The sequence below is a fragment of the Bos indicus x Bos taurus genome, chromosome 4, assembly GCF_003369695.1.
Source record: "Bos indicus x Bos taurus breed Angus x Brahman F1 hybrid chromosome 4, Bos_hybrid_MaternalHap_v2.0, whole genome shotgun sequence".
Lineage (NCBI taxonomy): Eukaryota > Metazoa > Chordata > Mammalia > Artiodactyla > Bovidae > Bos > Bos indicus x Bos taurus.
Window position 1 is genome coordinate 6,587,742 of NC_040079.1, and position 13,528 is coordinate 6,601,269.

The window sequence follows — 13,528 nt, forward strand, 5'->3', positions numbered from 1 at the left end:
TTATAAGAGGAGATCTCAGCCTGGTCAGGGGGAGAGTCTCAGCACAGGACATAGAGGGTAAAATAAAACAGTGATTTGTGTGGGACCCAAAATGCATGAAACAGAAGTCAGGGGCTAGGGGAAAAGAGCAGGAGGAAGCCGGCCTGTGTTACAGGGACCTGCGAGGTGAAAAGGCAGCTGATAGTCCTTTAGGGAGTAGGGCCCTGCTACTAGGGGTTCTGAGAATCTCAGACTTGAATCCCACCCCACCCCCCTTTTCTGCTTCTCTGCACATCATCCTGTCCTGGCCCTGTAGGGAAGGCTGAAGGAAGACCACCCAGTTAGAACAGGTGTGCAGTTCAAGTCAGTGCCATGTGTGGATAAACCAGGGCTCCCACCCCATTCTGTGCCTGCCCCCCCTTCATCCCCTGTGTATGTCCTTAAACTACCTTTATATCTTCTGCTCACTGATACACTTCTCACTGAAATTTCAAAGATATAAGTGAAAATGGAGTAGAGGGAATTCATGTTTTATTAGAAATCAGAGCAGTTTGTAATTCCCTTAATGAACGAAACTACATGGAGAACTGAATAACAACTAAATAAAACTTTTGGACTAAGCTACAGTGTGTTAAAAAGCAAAGCTATCTCTTTGCTGACAAGGATCTGTATAGTTAAGGCTATGGTCTTTCCAGTAGTCACATACAGCTGTGAGAGTTGGACCATAAAGAAGGCAGAGTGCCGAATAATTGATACATTCGAACTGTGGTGTTGGAGAAGACTCTCGAGTGTCTTTTGTAAAGCAAGAAAATCAAACCAGTCAATCCCAAAGGAAATCAATTATGAATACTCGTTGGAAGGACTGATGCTGAAGCTGAAGCTCAATACTTTGTCCACCTGGTGTGAAGAGCCAACTCATTGGAAAAGACCCTGATGCTAGGAAAGACTGAGGCAGAAGCAGAAGAGGGCAACAGAGGATGAGATGGTTGGACGGCATCCCTGACACCACGGATGTGAACTTGGGCAAACTCTGAGTGATGGTGAGCGACAGGGAAGCTGAGGTGCTGCTATCCATGGGTCTTGAAGAGTTGGACGTGAGCTGGTGACGGAACAACAACAGCAGTATTTAGATGATAATTCATAATCTTCAATATGTATACTCAAATATAAGAAAGCAATAAAAAAGAAGAGCAGAGTAAAACCAATGAGCTCAGAGAAAGGATATATAATAAAGGAACAGCAATTAATGAAATATAAGACAGCACAAATAAGCATATCAAAATTTGAAAACTAAACTTAATTCTTTGGAATGACTGACAAAGTTCTGCTAATACTGATTGAAATAAAAAAGACAGTGAACATAATAAAAATACTAAGCATTATAAAAAGGATTGCAACTATATATTCAAGGAGATTAAAACATTTTTTTAGAGAATTCTCTGCCATAAATTTTTATGGCAATAAATTTGCAAATATAAATGAATAGATGATAAATCAAAAAGATAAATAAACAAGCTATAGAATTTCAGGTAGCAAAGAAAGCAATGGCATTATTAATTGCCTGGGAAGAAATACTTTCTTGATATTTGCCAAATTGTATCCTTTAAATATCTGATTCTTTTAAATTTTTCTAGAAATCTAGACAAACTAGTGGTAAACAAGACCAATGTGTTAAGAAACATACTAGAGATTATGCATGCATTTGCAAGAATTACTTTTTTAAAACAAAGCTTTCTTTTGTTTTTGTCAAATTATTACCATCCTTCAAACTTGTCCCCTTTGAGCTATAGCCTGTGTTCTAATCCTCTTTCCACTTCCCACAACACATTTGAAACTGTTCCAGAAACATTGACTTTGGAGTTAGGGATATTAAAAGAGGATTAGTCTTTTTATTTTATGGCGACCACTTACAGCTTTACCATTTACCTTAATCACCAGATTGGGCATTTTTGAAAATTAAAATTCATTCTCAGGTCAAGCTGTGATCCCTGGAAACAGGAGTGTTGCTGCAGACACACCACAGGTGTGGCAGGACAGGACTCCTACACAGGCGTATTTTACTGGTCAGATCTGAGAGTCCCCAATGCCTGTGGCTGGACCTTTGGTTGGAGGTGACAGCTGGTCAGATAGGACTGGGCAGAGAGGGATCCAGGAGACAAACATCCTCATCTAATTCTCGGGCTCGCATGGATCCTCTGTTGGCCTCCTCACTGGTGGTGTCTGAGAGACAGTCAGAGAACATTGCACCCCAGGATGTGGTCCCTGGCAGGGCCAAAGGACATAAAAGGGAAGAGAGTGGATCTGCAGGGGGAAATGGAACATTCTGGCACAGAGCGATCTAAATTTATAGGCAGAAGAACTTTAAGCCAACACCTAGAAAAGGAAAGCAGAGACAAATAAGACAACTGTTTTTGAAATGGGCCTTTGGAATTATTGTTTATTTGAGGCTATTACAAATGTTATTGTCTCTTTGTTCATTTGTTGGATAAAAACTATACTGAAATAGATTAAAGGATCTACAGTACAAAATAGGTTTCCTCCCACCCCTGATTCCCAGAATCTGAAATTCCTTTCCCCAGTGGCAAGCAGAGTGGCCAATATTTAAAGAAATATTTTGTATATATGCATAAACATACATTACACCTTGTACTAGTTATCTACTGCTGTGTAACAAATTACCCCAAAGTTTAGTGGCTTAAAACAACAAAAATTTATTATCTCATCTCTCACAAACCAGAGAAAATGCTGCTGGGGGGACTGGAAGCTTTGCTGATATTTACTCAATATTCACAAGGGGCCTGTGTAATGTGTTTCACAGGTAGTGCTAATGCTCAATGCAAGATGCATTTCAGCCTTGTAATTCCTTTCATTTGAGTCTTTGAACCATGTCCAATGAACCAGAGCTCAAACTAATCAATTTTGTAGTTGGTATTTGTTGGAGGGGAGGCAGGCATGGACAGCAATAGGGAGTGAGCTGGAGAGATGCTTTGCTAACCATAGTAAACTGTGAAAAAATAGTTACTTCCTGAAAAAAGGAAATATTCTTGAGAGCACCTTCATAATGTCATCAAATACATGGCTAAATACATTGTCTTGAGCCTCCTTCCTAATGTTTCTTAGTTTTTTTTCATATTCCATCTTTAGTAATTCAATTTCCCCCTCTTTTTCCTGCATAATCTTCTCGCATGCTTGAGCACACTCCTTTTCCACTTTTTGGATTTCCATTTCTAATTGATCAATATATCTTTTACTCAAGACTTCCTCCAGCTTTCTCAGCCTTTCCAATGTGTCTTTGTAAATGGGGTCAGAAAAGTAAGTCCCTTGGTTGTTCTGCACCATCTTGTCTATCAGCTCCACCAGCTCCTGCACCTGAGCTTCCTTCTCAGCCTGCTCTGTGTTTCCGCTGTTACTGATGGCACAACAGCGCTCTCCACACTCCTTGACGAGGCTTCGTAGGTTTACATCTTGATTCTTCAAAAAGTCGCTCAGGCTCTGGTCCTCCAGCTCGTCCTTGTGAGTGAATAAGATGATCATATACTTCATGGCTGCTTCCCCAAACAGATTCTTGACCAACGCCACGGTTTGCTGCTCTTCCTGTGTGTAACGGCGCAACCTCAGGACCAAGATGATGGCGTGAGGCCCGGGAGAGGAGGCGAGGACACATTGGCTGATTTCCCTGCAGGTGGTGTTCAGGCTGTCCTTGGTGTCAAAGAGCCCTGGGGTGTCAACAACAAGAAGCTCTCTCCCCTTCCATTTCCGGGATGCTTTCTGACAAGTTTTGGTAACAGCTTCCGCAGCAATCTTAGACTCGAATACTTTTCCCCCGAGGATGGTGTTTGCAGTCGCACTTTTCCCATTTCCGATCTTCCCGACCAGCAAGATCCTCAGACTAATGTCCTGAGTGACAGCCATGTCCACATCAGAGGCTGTGGAGTGTAGGCAAGTCAGTTATAGTTTACAAAGAAAAGAAAAAAAGTGTTTAGATTAATTTGAAACCACTCTCAACCCTGATTTCTTACTCTACTGAATATATAAATCATTCCAAGTCTTCTAAGCCAGGTGAAGTATTTTCACGGAGGATTCGTTCTTTGATATCTTCTATTTATTATTTGAATTCCCACTAAATGCCTCTCTTGTGTTGCTGTAATGAAAGTAGCATTTGCATGTTAAAAAATTTTTTTAACTGTAATTTTTTTTCCATTTAACAAAATAATATATACATTTTGTTTTCGAAAAATTCCAGATTTAAAAATTGAATTTGAGGAATCCTGGGGGCAGTAGTTAGCATCCTATCCTATGAAAGAGTGCCCATTGAAAAGCACTAATAATCTAGACTCAAACAGAAAGAAAACATGGATGGAGGAGACAGCACAATAGTCCCACATGGAGACTCTCAATATGGAAGGAAAACAACCACATGGTGAGACGTGTGAAACCTGTCCTGAAATTTGCACGTGCCACATAGAACTAACCTAGTCTTATTTTTCAAGTTGCATGAAGGAAGATAAATTTGATGTTCTTATTGTAAAAGTACTCTAATATTTAGAAGCAATAATGGGTGCCGTATGATTTATCATAACATAAAATGTTTGAAGTGGGTTTGATGGTCATTGGGCTACATAGTTGAGACAATAATCCTGCAGTGACTGAGAAAACAGATCTGCTAATGTTGAAATTTTAAATTACATACATCTATTGTGGGCAAATAGAGCTTATCAATATTGACCCCCACCAGATGGTCAATACTGAAATCAGATTGATTATATTCTTTACAGCTGAAGATGGAGAAGCTCTATACAGTCAGGAAAAATAAGACCTGAAGCTCTCTGTGGCTCAGATCATGAGCTCCTTATTGCAAAATTCAGGCTTAAATTGAAAAAAGTAGGGAAAACCACTAGACCATTCAGGTTTGACATAAATTAAATCCCTTATGAGTATACAGTGGAGGTGATGAATAGATTAAAGGGATTAGATTTCTTACACAGAGTGCCTGAAGAACTATGACAGACATTTGTAACACTGTACATGAGGTGTAACCAAAACCATCCCCAGGAAAAAGAAATGTAAGAAGGCAAAGTGGTTGTCTGAGGAGGCCTTACAAATAGATAAGAAAAGTAGAGAGCCAAAAGGCAAAGGAGAAAGGGAAATATATACCCAACTGAATGCAGAGTTCCAGAGAATAACAAGGAGCGAGAAGAAAGCCTTCTTAAGTGAACAATGCAAAGAAATAGAGGAAAACAATAGAATGGGAAAGACTAGAGGTATCTTCAAGATAACTGGGCTATCCTGGTGGCTCAAACAGTAAAGAACCTGCCTGCAATTCAGGAGACCAGGATTTGATCCCTGAGTCAGGAAGATTCTCTGGAAAAGGAAATGGCTACCCACTCCAGTATTCTTGCCTGGAGAATTCTATAAGCAGAGGAGCCTGGTGGGCTACAGTGGACTACAGTCCTGGGGTTGCAAAGAGTTGGACATGACTGAATGACTCACAAGGGAATTTTTCATGCAAAGAAGGGAAAAATAAAGGGAAGAAATGGCAAGGATTTAACAGAACAGAAGAGATTAAGAAAAGGTGACAAGAATACACAAAAGAACTATACAAAAAAGGTCTTAATGACCCAGATAATCACATGGGGTCAGTCACCTAGAGCCAGACATCCTGGAGTGTGAACTCAAGTGGGCCTTAGGAAGAATTACTGTGAACAAAACTAGTGGAGGTGATGGGATTTCAGCTGAGCTATTTAAAATTCTAAAAGATGATGCTGTTAAAGTCCTGCTCTCAATATGCCAGCAAATTTTGGAAACTCAGCAGTAGCCACAGGAGTGGAAAAAGTTTTCATCCCAGTCCCAAAGAAAGGCAACACCAAAGAATGTTCAAACTACTGTACGATTGTGCTCATTTCACATGTTAGCAAGATAATGCTCAAAATCCTTCAAGCTAGACTTCAACAGTACATGAAACAAGAACTTCCAGATATACAAGCTGGATTTAGAAAAGGCAGAGAAACCAGGGATCAAATTGCCAACAATGCTGGATCATAGAAAAAGCAAGAGAATTCCAGAAAAACATCTACTGCTGCTCCATTGACTAGAGTAAAGCCTTTGAATGTGGATCACAACAAACTGGAAAACTCTTAAAGAGATAGGAATACAAGGCCACTTTACATGTCTCTGGTTTTAACTGGTCAAGAGGCAACAATTAGGATCAGACATGGAAAAATGGACTGGTTCAAAACTGGGAAATGAGTATCTCAAGGCTGTATATTGCCACTCTATTTATTTGACTTCTGTGTAGAGTACATTATGTGAAATGCTGGGGTGAATGAATCACAAGCTGGAATCAAGATTGCTGAGAGAAACATCAACAATCTCAGATATGCAGATGATGCCACTTTAGTGGCAGAAAGTAAAGATAAACTAAAGAGCCTCTTGATGAGGGTGAAAGAGGAGAGTGGAAAAACTGGTTTAAAACTCAGTATTCTAAAAACAAAGATCATGGCATCGAAGTCCCACCACTTCATGGCAAATAGATGGGGAAAAAGTGGAAACAGTGCCAGATTTTATTTTGGTGGGCTCCAAAATCACTGTGGATATTGACTGAAGCCACAAAATTAAAAGACACTTGCTCCTTGAAAGAAAAGCTATGACACACCTAGACAGCATATTAAAAAGCAGAGACATCACCTTGCCGACAAAAGTCTATATAGTCAAAGCTATGGTTTTTTCAGTAGTCATGTATGGATGTGAGAGTTGGACCATAAATAAGGCTGAGCACTGAAGAATTGACGCTTTCGAACTGTGGTGATGGAGAAGACTCTTGAGAGTCCCTTGGCCAGCACGGATATCTAACCAGTCAATCCTAAAAGAAATCAACTCTGAATATTCACTGGAAGGACTAATACTGAAGCTGAAGCTCCAATACTTTGACCACTGATGCTGAAGCTGAAGCTCTAGTACTTTGGACATCCTGATGTGAAGTGCCAACTCATTGGAAAAGACCATGATGCTGGGAAAGATTGAGGGCAAGAAGGTGGTGACAGAGGATGAGATGGTTGGAGGCATCACCAGCTCAGTGGACATGAGTTTGAACAAACTCTGGGAGATAGTGAAGGACAAGGAAGACTGGAAGGCTGCAGTTGGACACAACTTAGCAACTGAAAAATGCAACAGAGATATAACACTGAAGTAGAACGGGATTCATGGAAGGAAGAATAGAGAAAGTAGTGGAAAAGCTCCTCGGAAGATAGCATCAGCTCTCACATGGTTTCACAGGATAATTCCATGAAACCCTCAAGAATCATGGGGACTTTATTTCTGAGAATCCCAATTTTACTTACATTACTCCAGAATATAGGAAAATAAGGTAAACCTTAAAATTCTAAGAAGTAAATGTAACTTTGAGCCACAAAGTTGACAAAGATTTTATCAAACAGAAAGCTACAGGTGAATCTCATGTATGAATATCAATACAAAATCCTAATCAAGTATTAATGAAAACAGCATCTGACATTTTAAAAAATTATTTTAAATATTTATTTACCTATTTGGCCACACCAGCACATGGATCTTCAATCTTCATTGTGACATATTTTTTAAATGTAGCATGTAGGATCTTTAGTTATTGCAGTTGAACTCTTAATTGTGATATGTGAGATGTATTTCCCTCACCAAAATGAATCTGGGGTCCGTACATTGGGAGGGTGAACCACCAGGGACATCCTCAGAATCTGACTACATTTTAAAAATGTTATATCATAACTATGTGGGATTTACTCTGGGACACTAGCATGAGGGGGGAGGTTTGATAAGAGGAAAATTACTATATTAGTATAGCCTTTCATAGTAAAAACATTTCATAAAATATGAATTGACACATACTTTCTTATCTGTTTCTCTACTCATCCTGAAAGCCAGCAACTTACTTAATGAAGAAATACTTTCTCACTAAAACTATAATCATCCCACCTCACTTTTCAATGGTTTCTGTGATATCCATCAATGCAAATAGAAGAGAAAGTGACTATAGGAATGAGAATTAGAAAAAGAAAAAAGGAGAGGCCAGATAGTAAATAACATCATTGAGCCTCTTAGGGTATTGGTGCACAAATAGGCCAGTGTAGGTGGGTGGTGCAGAACAACAGAAAATCTCTACAAATGTTCATTTGCATAGGGAAATTCAGTATATAATAAAGGCAACATTTCATATCAGTGGAGAGAAGATGGACATTGTAATAAGAAGTACTGAAATAACTGATTAACCATTTGAAAAAGCATAAAATTGGATTCATTCCTCATACCAATGCAAGAAGTATCCCAAATTCATCAAGTATTTGTTAAAAACTATATTCTATTGGAAGAAAGCAAACACATTTTTTCAAAACATGAGAGTGAGGAAAACATTTCTAAACTGAGCCCAAAATACAGATACAATATGGAATCCAATTGATAAATTGGACTTTCAGTTTCTGGTTACATGTCAGAAGCTTGGAAGTCACTACTCCATCCTAAGAATAAGTGAAAGTTGAATGAACTGAAAAATCAACTTTTCTCGAATACTTCAGAGGTTGCTTTGAGGAGACTGGGCAAGGTGCTGCCCCCAAGACTGGAGAACAGACAGGGAAATACAGGGAGCCATGGCTCAGGAGAGCAGAGACTCACCGTGGGCACCAGTGCTGGGGCAGCAAAACTGGGATTGACCAGTTGCTCGATGGTCAGCATGGAGTTAAAGTTCCAAGAGGGTCCTGTCGTAGAGCGACCCCACACTTTTGTGAGTTTTACTTCTGGGAGCCCCACTAGGTTCTGATAGTAAATATCCAAAAAAATCCCCTAGTGCTTCCTGCAGGGGAGGGGAAAAGAAATCATTTTGAAACAGGGCAAAGCATCTTGTTCTTTTCAACAAGGCCTGCCCTCAGAGGAAAGCAGTTAACCAGAGCCTGACCTGCTTGGGTTTTATCAGAGCCTAACTCACTTAGAGAAAGAAAAATATACTAGTACAGTCAGTTCTAAGCCGTTCACATAGGAAAAGGGAAATACCCACCTCCAGTCCACTCAAACGCTCGAACCCATGGTGGGGAAGAAAAACACTTGTGAGGCTCACAGTCCAGAGGCAAAGGCTCATTAGAACTGAGATGTGCTCATAGACAATAGACTATGTTCCCTCCCCTACCCCAGCACTGCAGTACTAAAGGCTTCTTTACAGCAGCAGTTCTGTTTACCCAGGATGTGTCCAGCTGATGAGAAAGATTACCAGACATACTAAAGAGAAAAAAACATAATTTGAAAATACAGAGCAAGCACCAGTACTAGACACGGCAGGTGTCAACCGAACTAAAATGCACAACCTAAAGGTTGAGAATGATGTTGTATTTGAGGAAGTACTGAAGACTATAGCTTGGGAGACACTCTCTCAGTTGGCTCTGAGGAACTGTTCCAAAGAGGTAGTGGAGGAGACAGGATATATAGGAACCTTCATTGAAAACAAAACAAAAGAAAACAAAATGTAAGGTCAAGCATCAAAAGATTACTTCTAATCACAAAAAGCCAGACACTCAAATTAATGATTATAGTGCTTTTCTACATATGGGAAGATGCAAGAGTCTGGGCTCATTGAAACCATTCCTTGGATATGCATCTTAGCTGTTTAGGGCCAGTATCCTGTTTTTCTCCAATCTGAATTCCCCTCAGGGCACACTGTCTGGGGCTGCAACGCTGATGACTTGATAGTGGGCAATATTCATTACTTATTGAAAGGGCAGGCAAGATTTATTTGTCCACCCAGGGATCTTGGAATGATTAGACCAGGAATTCAAAACTACTAAGATGAATATTCTAGGGCTCTAATGTAAGAATAGATGGGCCATGTAAGCACAGACATGAAACCTTAAGAACCAAAAATAAATGTTTGCAATCAAAAATAGTGTAACAGAAAAGAAGAATGCCTTGGATGAGCTAATTAGACCAGCCCAGATTATAGTCTTCAGGATCAATTTCTGCTCAAATAAACCAGGATCTCTTGGAGAAATGACTGATTTAAAATCTGAGGCAGGAAATGCATAAAATGACCTTGGATCATTTTATTGGACTTTTTTTTTTTTTTTGCATCCTGCTGCAAACAAAGTAAACTATAAATAAATTATGAGATAATCCATGAAATCTAATGAAAGGATATTTGATAAAATTAAAAATGTATACTACCTTTGATATTGTGGTTATATTTTTTAGAAAATAATCTTTCTATTTCTATGCATCCTAAAATATTTGCAGCCACCTTCTAGTGAAGTGTTGTGGGAATCTAGATGATAAGTCAGTGGGCAAGGTTCTCATCTTCTCTTGTCAACCTCTTTGAGCCTTGCAGAGTCACCAGTTCTCTGGTATTTGGTTCTTTTTTCAGTGAATAAAGAGAATTAGAGTAGGTTTAATGGAATGCTGTCCAAATGGCTTTCCAGTTCTGAAAGTCTGCCTTGGGGTCACTAACCTGTATTGAAGGAAAACAACAGGTTTCCAGGTAACATTATTGCAACATACACTGGCTAAAAAGTACACTATGAAGACAAGCTCAGCCCCACCTGACGAAAGAGTAAGTGCACAATACATTACCTATGTTCCAGCCTCTGGCAGCCACTTTCCACTCACCGATTCTATGACTTTGACTATTTTGTACATAAATGGAATCACACAGTATCTGTCTTTCTGTGACTGGCTCATTTCAGTTAGCATACTGTTCTCACATTTCATTTGTATTGTCTCATATGGCATGATTTTCCTTTTTTAAGGTCGAATAATATTCCACTGTATGCATTTTTTAATCCACTCATCTGTTGATGGATATTCAGGCTGTTTCCACTTCTTGAATGTTGGGAATAGTGCTCTAATAAATGTGGAAATGCTAGTGTTTCTTCAAGATTCTGATTTCAATTCTTTGAATCAATGCCCAGAAGTGAAATTGCAGGATCATTTAATAACTCTATTTTTAATTTTTTGAGACTCCTCCAGACTGTTTTATGGTTAGAGCTCATCTTAAGTGTTCTTACCATAATAAAATAAAGTTTAAAAAATTAAAACTATGAATAATGTGGTAGTTATAGCAATGACTATAGGACCATAGGACTGAGAGGGGGAACAGATCACAACACTATATAATTAGAAAACAGAAAGTTATCAAAATAAATAAAAAAAACCCCAGTGCATCAGCTGGGCAAACATCAAAAAATGAGAAAGGAAGAAGTTAAACAAAAATGTTTGCACACTATTTCTCTACACATAAATGAATATGATACATAAAAATGGAATCAAATCACAGGAGAACATAACCCAATGTAAAGAATATTCCCTTATGTGCTTTAAACTATGAAACACTATAATTAGAATACAAACTCAAAAACAAAGTTCCTATGAGGAGATGTTAGAATGAAGAATGAGAAGAAAATGCAGACTCAAAGAAACAAAGTGAAGATCAAAAGTGTAATCATTTTAGGACCCATAAATGACTTAGAAGCAAAGAGATCAGAAAAGATATAACTCAAAAGTAAATGTCTTATTAATAGGAAAGCCTTAGTAAGAAACACAGCAAATGAAAATCTGAAATACCAGAAGGTTCAACAGTTAGAGAACAACTAAAATGTGAGTAGGAGCAACAACAAATCCTACTTTAAAAGGATTGATGTTGCTGAAGTTAAAAATCAATAAATAAAACCCAGGAAGCATAATCCAGTAGTTTCCTTGAAATGGGAGAAATAACCCCCTCAAAAATCTAACTCTTTAGGAAAAAGAAGACTACATTTCATTCCCTGGAAACTTGATGTAGGATATTTAACACTGAATTCTCATTTGATGTGACATACCACATTCCAAGCACAAAGAAGGAATTCTTAAGTTACTCAAGGAAAAAAGTAAATAATAGGGGGGTTGAGTTGGCATCACAATTTTTTACAAGCAACACAGTAGAAACAGTGGTTTCATAACAGAATGTTAAGATTCCTGGAAAATGTAAAAATAATACATAATACATAATAATAATACTTAACAAATAGCAGGAGGTTGGAGAAAGGAGATTTAAAAATGTTTGCAGTTTTTAAACTGTCTAATGTCTAAAAGGAAACTACTAGGTATTTTGCATAAGTTTTTAGTCTTGAAAGATCTTTCTGGAATAAATAAATCATCAGTTTATCAAGGACCAAGGTCAGGGTCTGAATATGAAGGCATGCATGTTACAAACTAAGGATGACCTCTATCTTGTCCTGTTGCCTTTGAGTTGCATTTGCTCCCGGAATACACATGTGAAATTGGACATATTTTCAAGAGAAAGAAAATGACATCACGGTATAAATTCATTTATTAGGATTGCATTTATTACTCTTCTACAGGGGTTGGCAAATTTGAAGAGGACCAGCAGTAAATACAATATTTTAGACTTTGTAGTTACAGCCAGTCAACTCTAGTTGGAACACAAAAGTGGCCCCAGATCACAGTAAACTAGTAAATGGATTAGGTTGCTCTGTTACACTGTAACTTTATTTACAAAGAGGTGGCAGGCCGTATATGGCCTATGGAGGGTAGTTTGTGTACTCTTGCTCCAGAGTCAGAAATTTGTGTACATCATGCAGGAAAAAAAAAAGTTTTAAGTGTTAAATGTTCTAAAAACACTAACCTTTTGTGTGCATTTTGTGATAAATGTTCATCACTAAACTATGGGCACATTTTTGAAAACTCAGTGAAATAGAGAGCAGTTTGCAAAGAGAATAAATAAAAATTATATATAGTTCTACTCCCAAATTAGAGGCTATTTCATATAAACATCTTTCCTTCTTTTTGTATGTCTTGTTTTCCAACGCTAACATATTAATGATTTTATATCATGATACTTATACCTAACATTATATCATAAAGACTTTTGAGAACAACTAAAACTTTTGTAAGCAAAAAAACAAAAAAACAAACACCTGTCTGGTTAAATATGAGATGTGTGGACATCATATGAATAAACCCCTCAGCTTCCCCTCCTATTCCACTCCCATGTGGGCCCCCATCTATTTCTCTTCCCTCTGCCCCCTCCTGTAGCCCCCTCCCATAGCCCTCTCACAATCTCCATTGCCCTCATCTTGGCCAGTCTCACCTTCTCTTGCAGAACTGGTGAGATCTCAGCTCCTCTCCAGGAAAGCTACCCAAACTGGTTTTTGCTTTCATTTGAAGAAAAGTGTGTTCATTCCCTCTGCAGTCTCTGACCACAGGAAGCTGAGGTTGGGTGGGGTGATGAAGATGTAGTCAAATAGAAAGAGAAAGCATTTCCTGGTAATGGGATTGGTGCTTCGGTGTTGCCATGCAGGGACCTTTCCGTCCATGTACCTGCGGAACTACCAAGATTCCAAAATCTGAATCATTGCTTTGGATTATAGTGTTGGCTTCAGAAAACCCATTGAAGTTCGCCTGATTTTCAAAAAGACAACTAAACTTGCTTTATAATGTTTTGTTTCAGGTGTACAATAAATCGATATATATAGGGCTTCCCTGGTGGCTCAGACAGTAAAGAGTCTGCCTGCAATGCAGGATACCC

The 13,528-nt window shown here is 38.7% G+C and overlaps 1 protein-coding gene across 10 annotated transcripts; it reads right to left on the minus strand.

The window, feature by feature from the left end:
• Nucleotides 1–2,392: 2,392 nt before the first annotated feature.
• Nucleotides 2,393–13,190, minus strand: LOC113891017 (GTPase IMAP family member 7-like). 10 transcript variants are annotated; one of them, XM_027538627.1, is made up of 5 exons: nt 13,091–13,179; nt 10,174–10,453; nt 9,017–9,445; nt 8,638–8,815; nt 2,393–4,120 (listed from the first exon to the last, which is right to left on the minus strand). In XM_027538627.1, exon 5 carries the CDS (start codon nt 3,889–3,891, stop codon nt 2,998–3,000), a length of 894 nt encoding a protein of 297 aa, XP_027394428.1. In that variant the 5' UTR covers nt 3,892–4,120; nt 8,638–8,815; nt 9,017–9,445; nt 10,174–10,453; nt 13,091–13,179; the 3' UTR covers nt 2,393–2,997. The 10 variants fall into 10 exon arrangements, with proteins under 10 accessions (XP_027394428.1, XP_027394437.1, XP_027394433.1 ...); XM_027538636.1 differs by lacking the exon at nt 8,638–8,815 and having other exon boundaries at nt 2,393–3,905; XM_027538632.1 differs by lacking the exon at nt 8,638–8,815.
• Nucleotides 13,191–13,528: the final 338 nt, after the last annotated feature.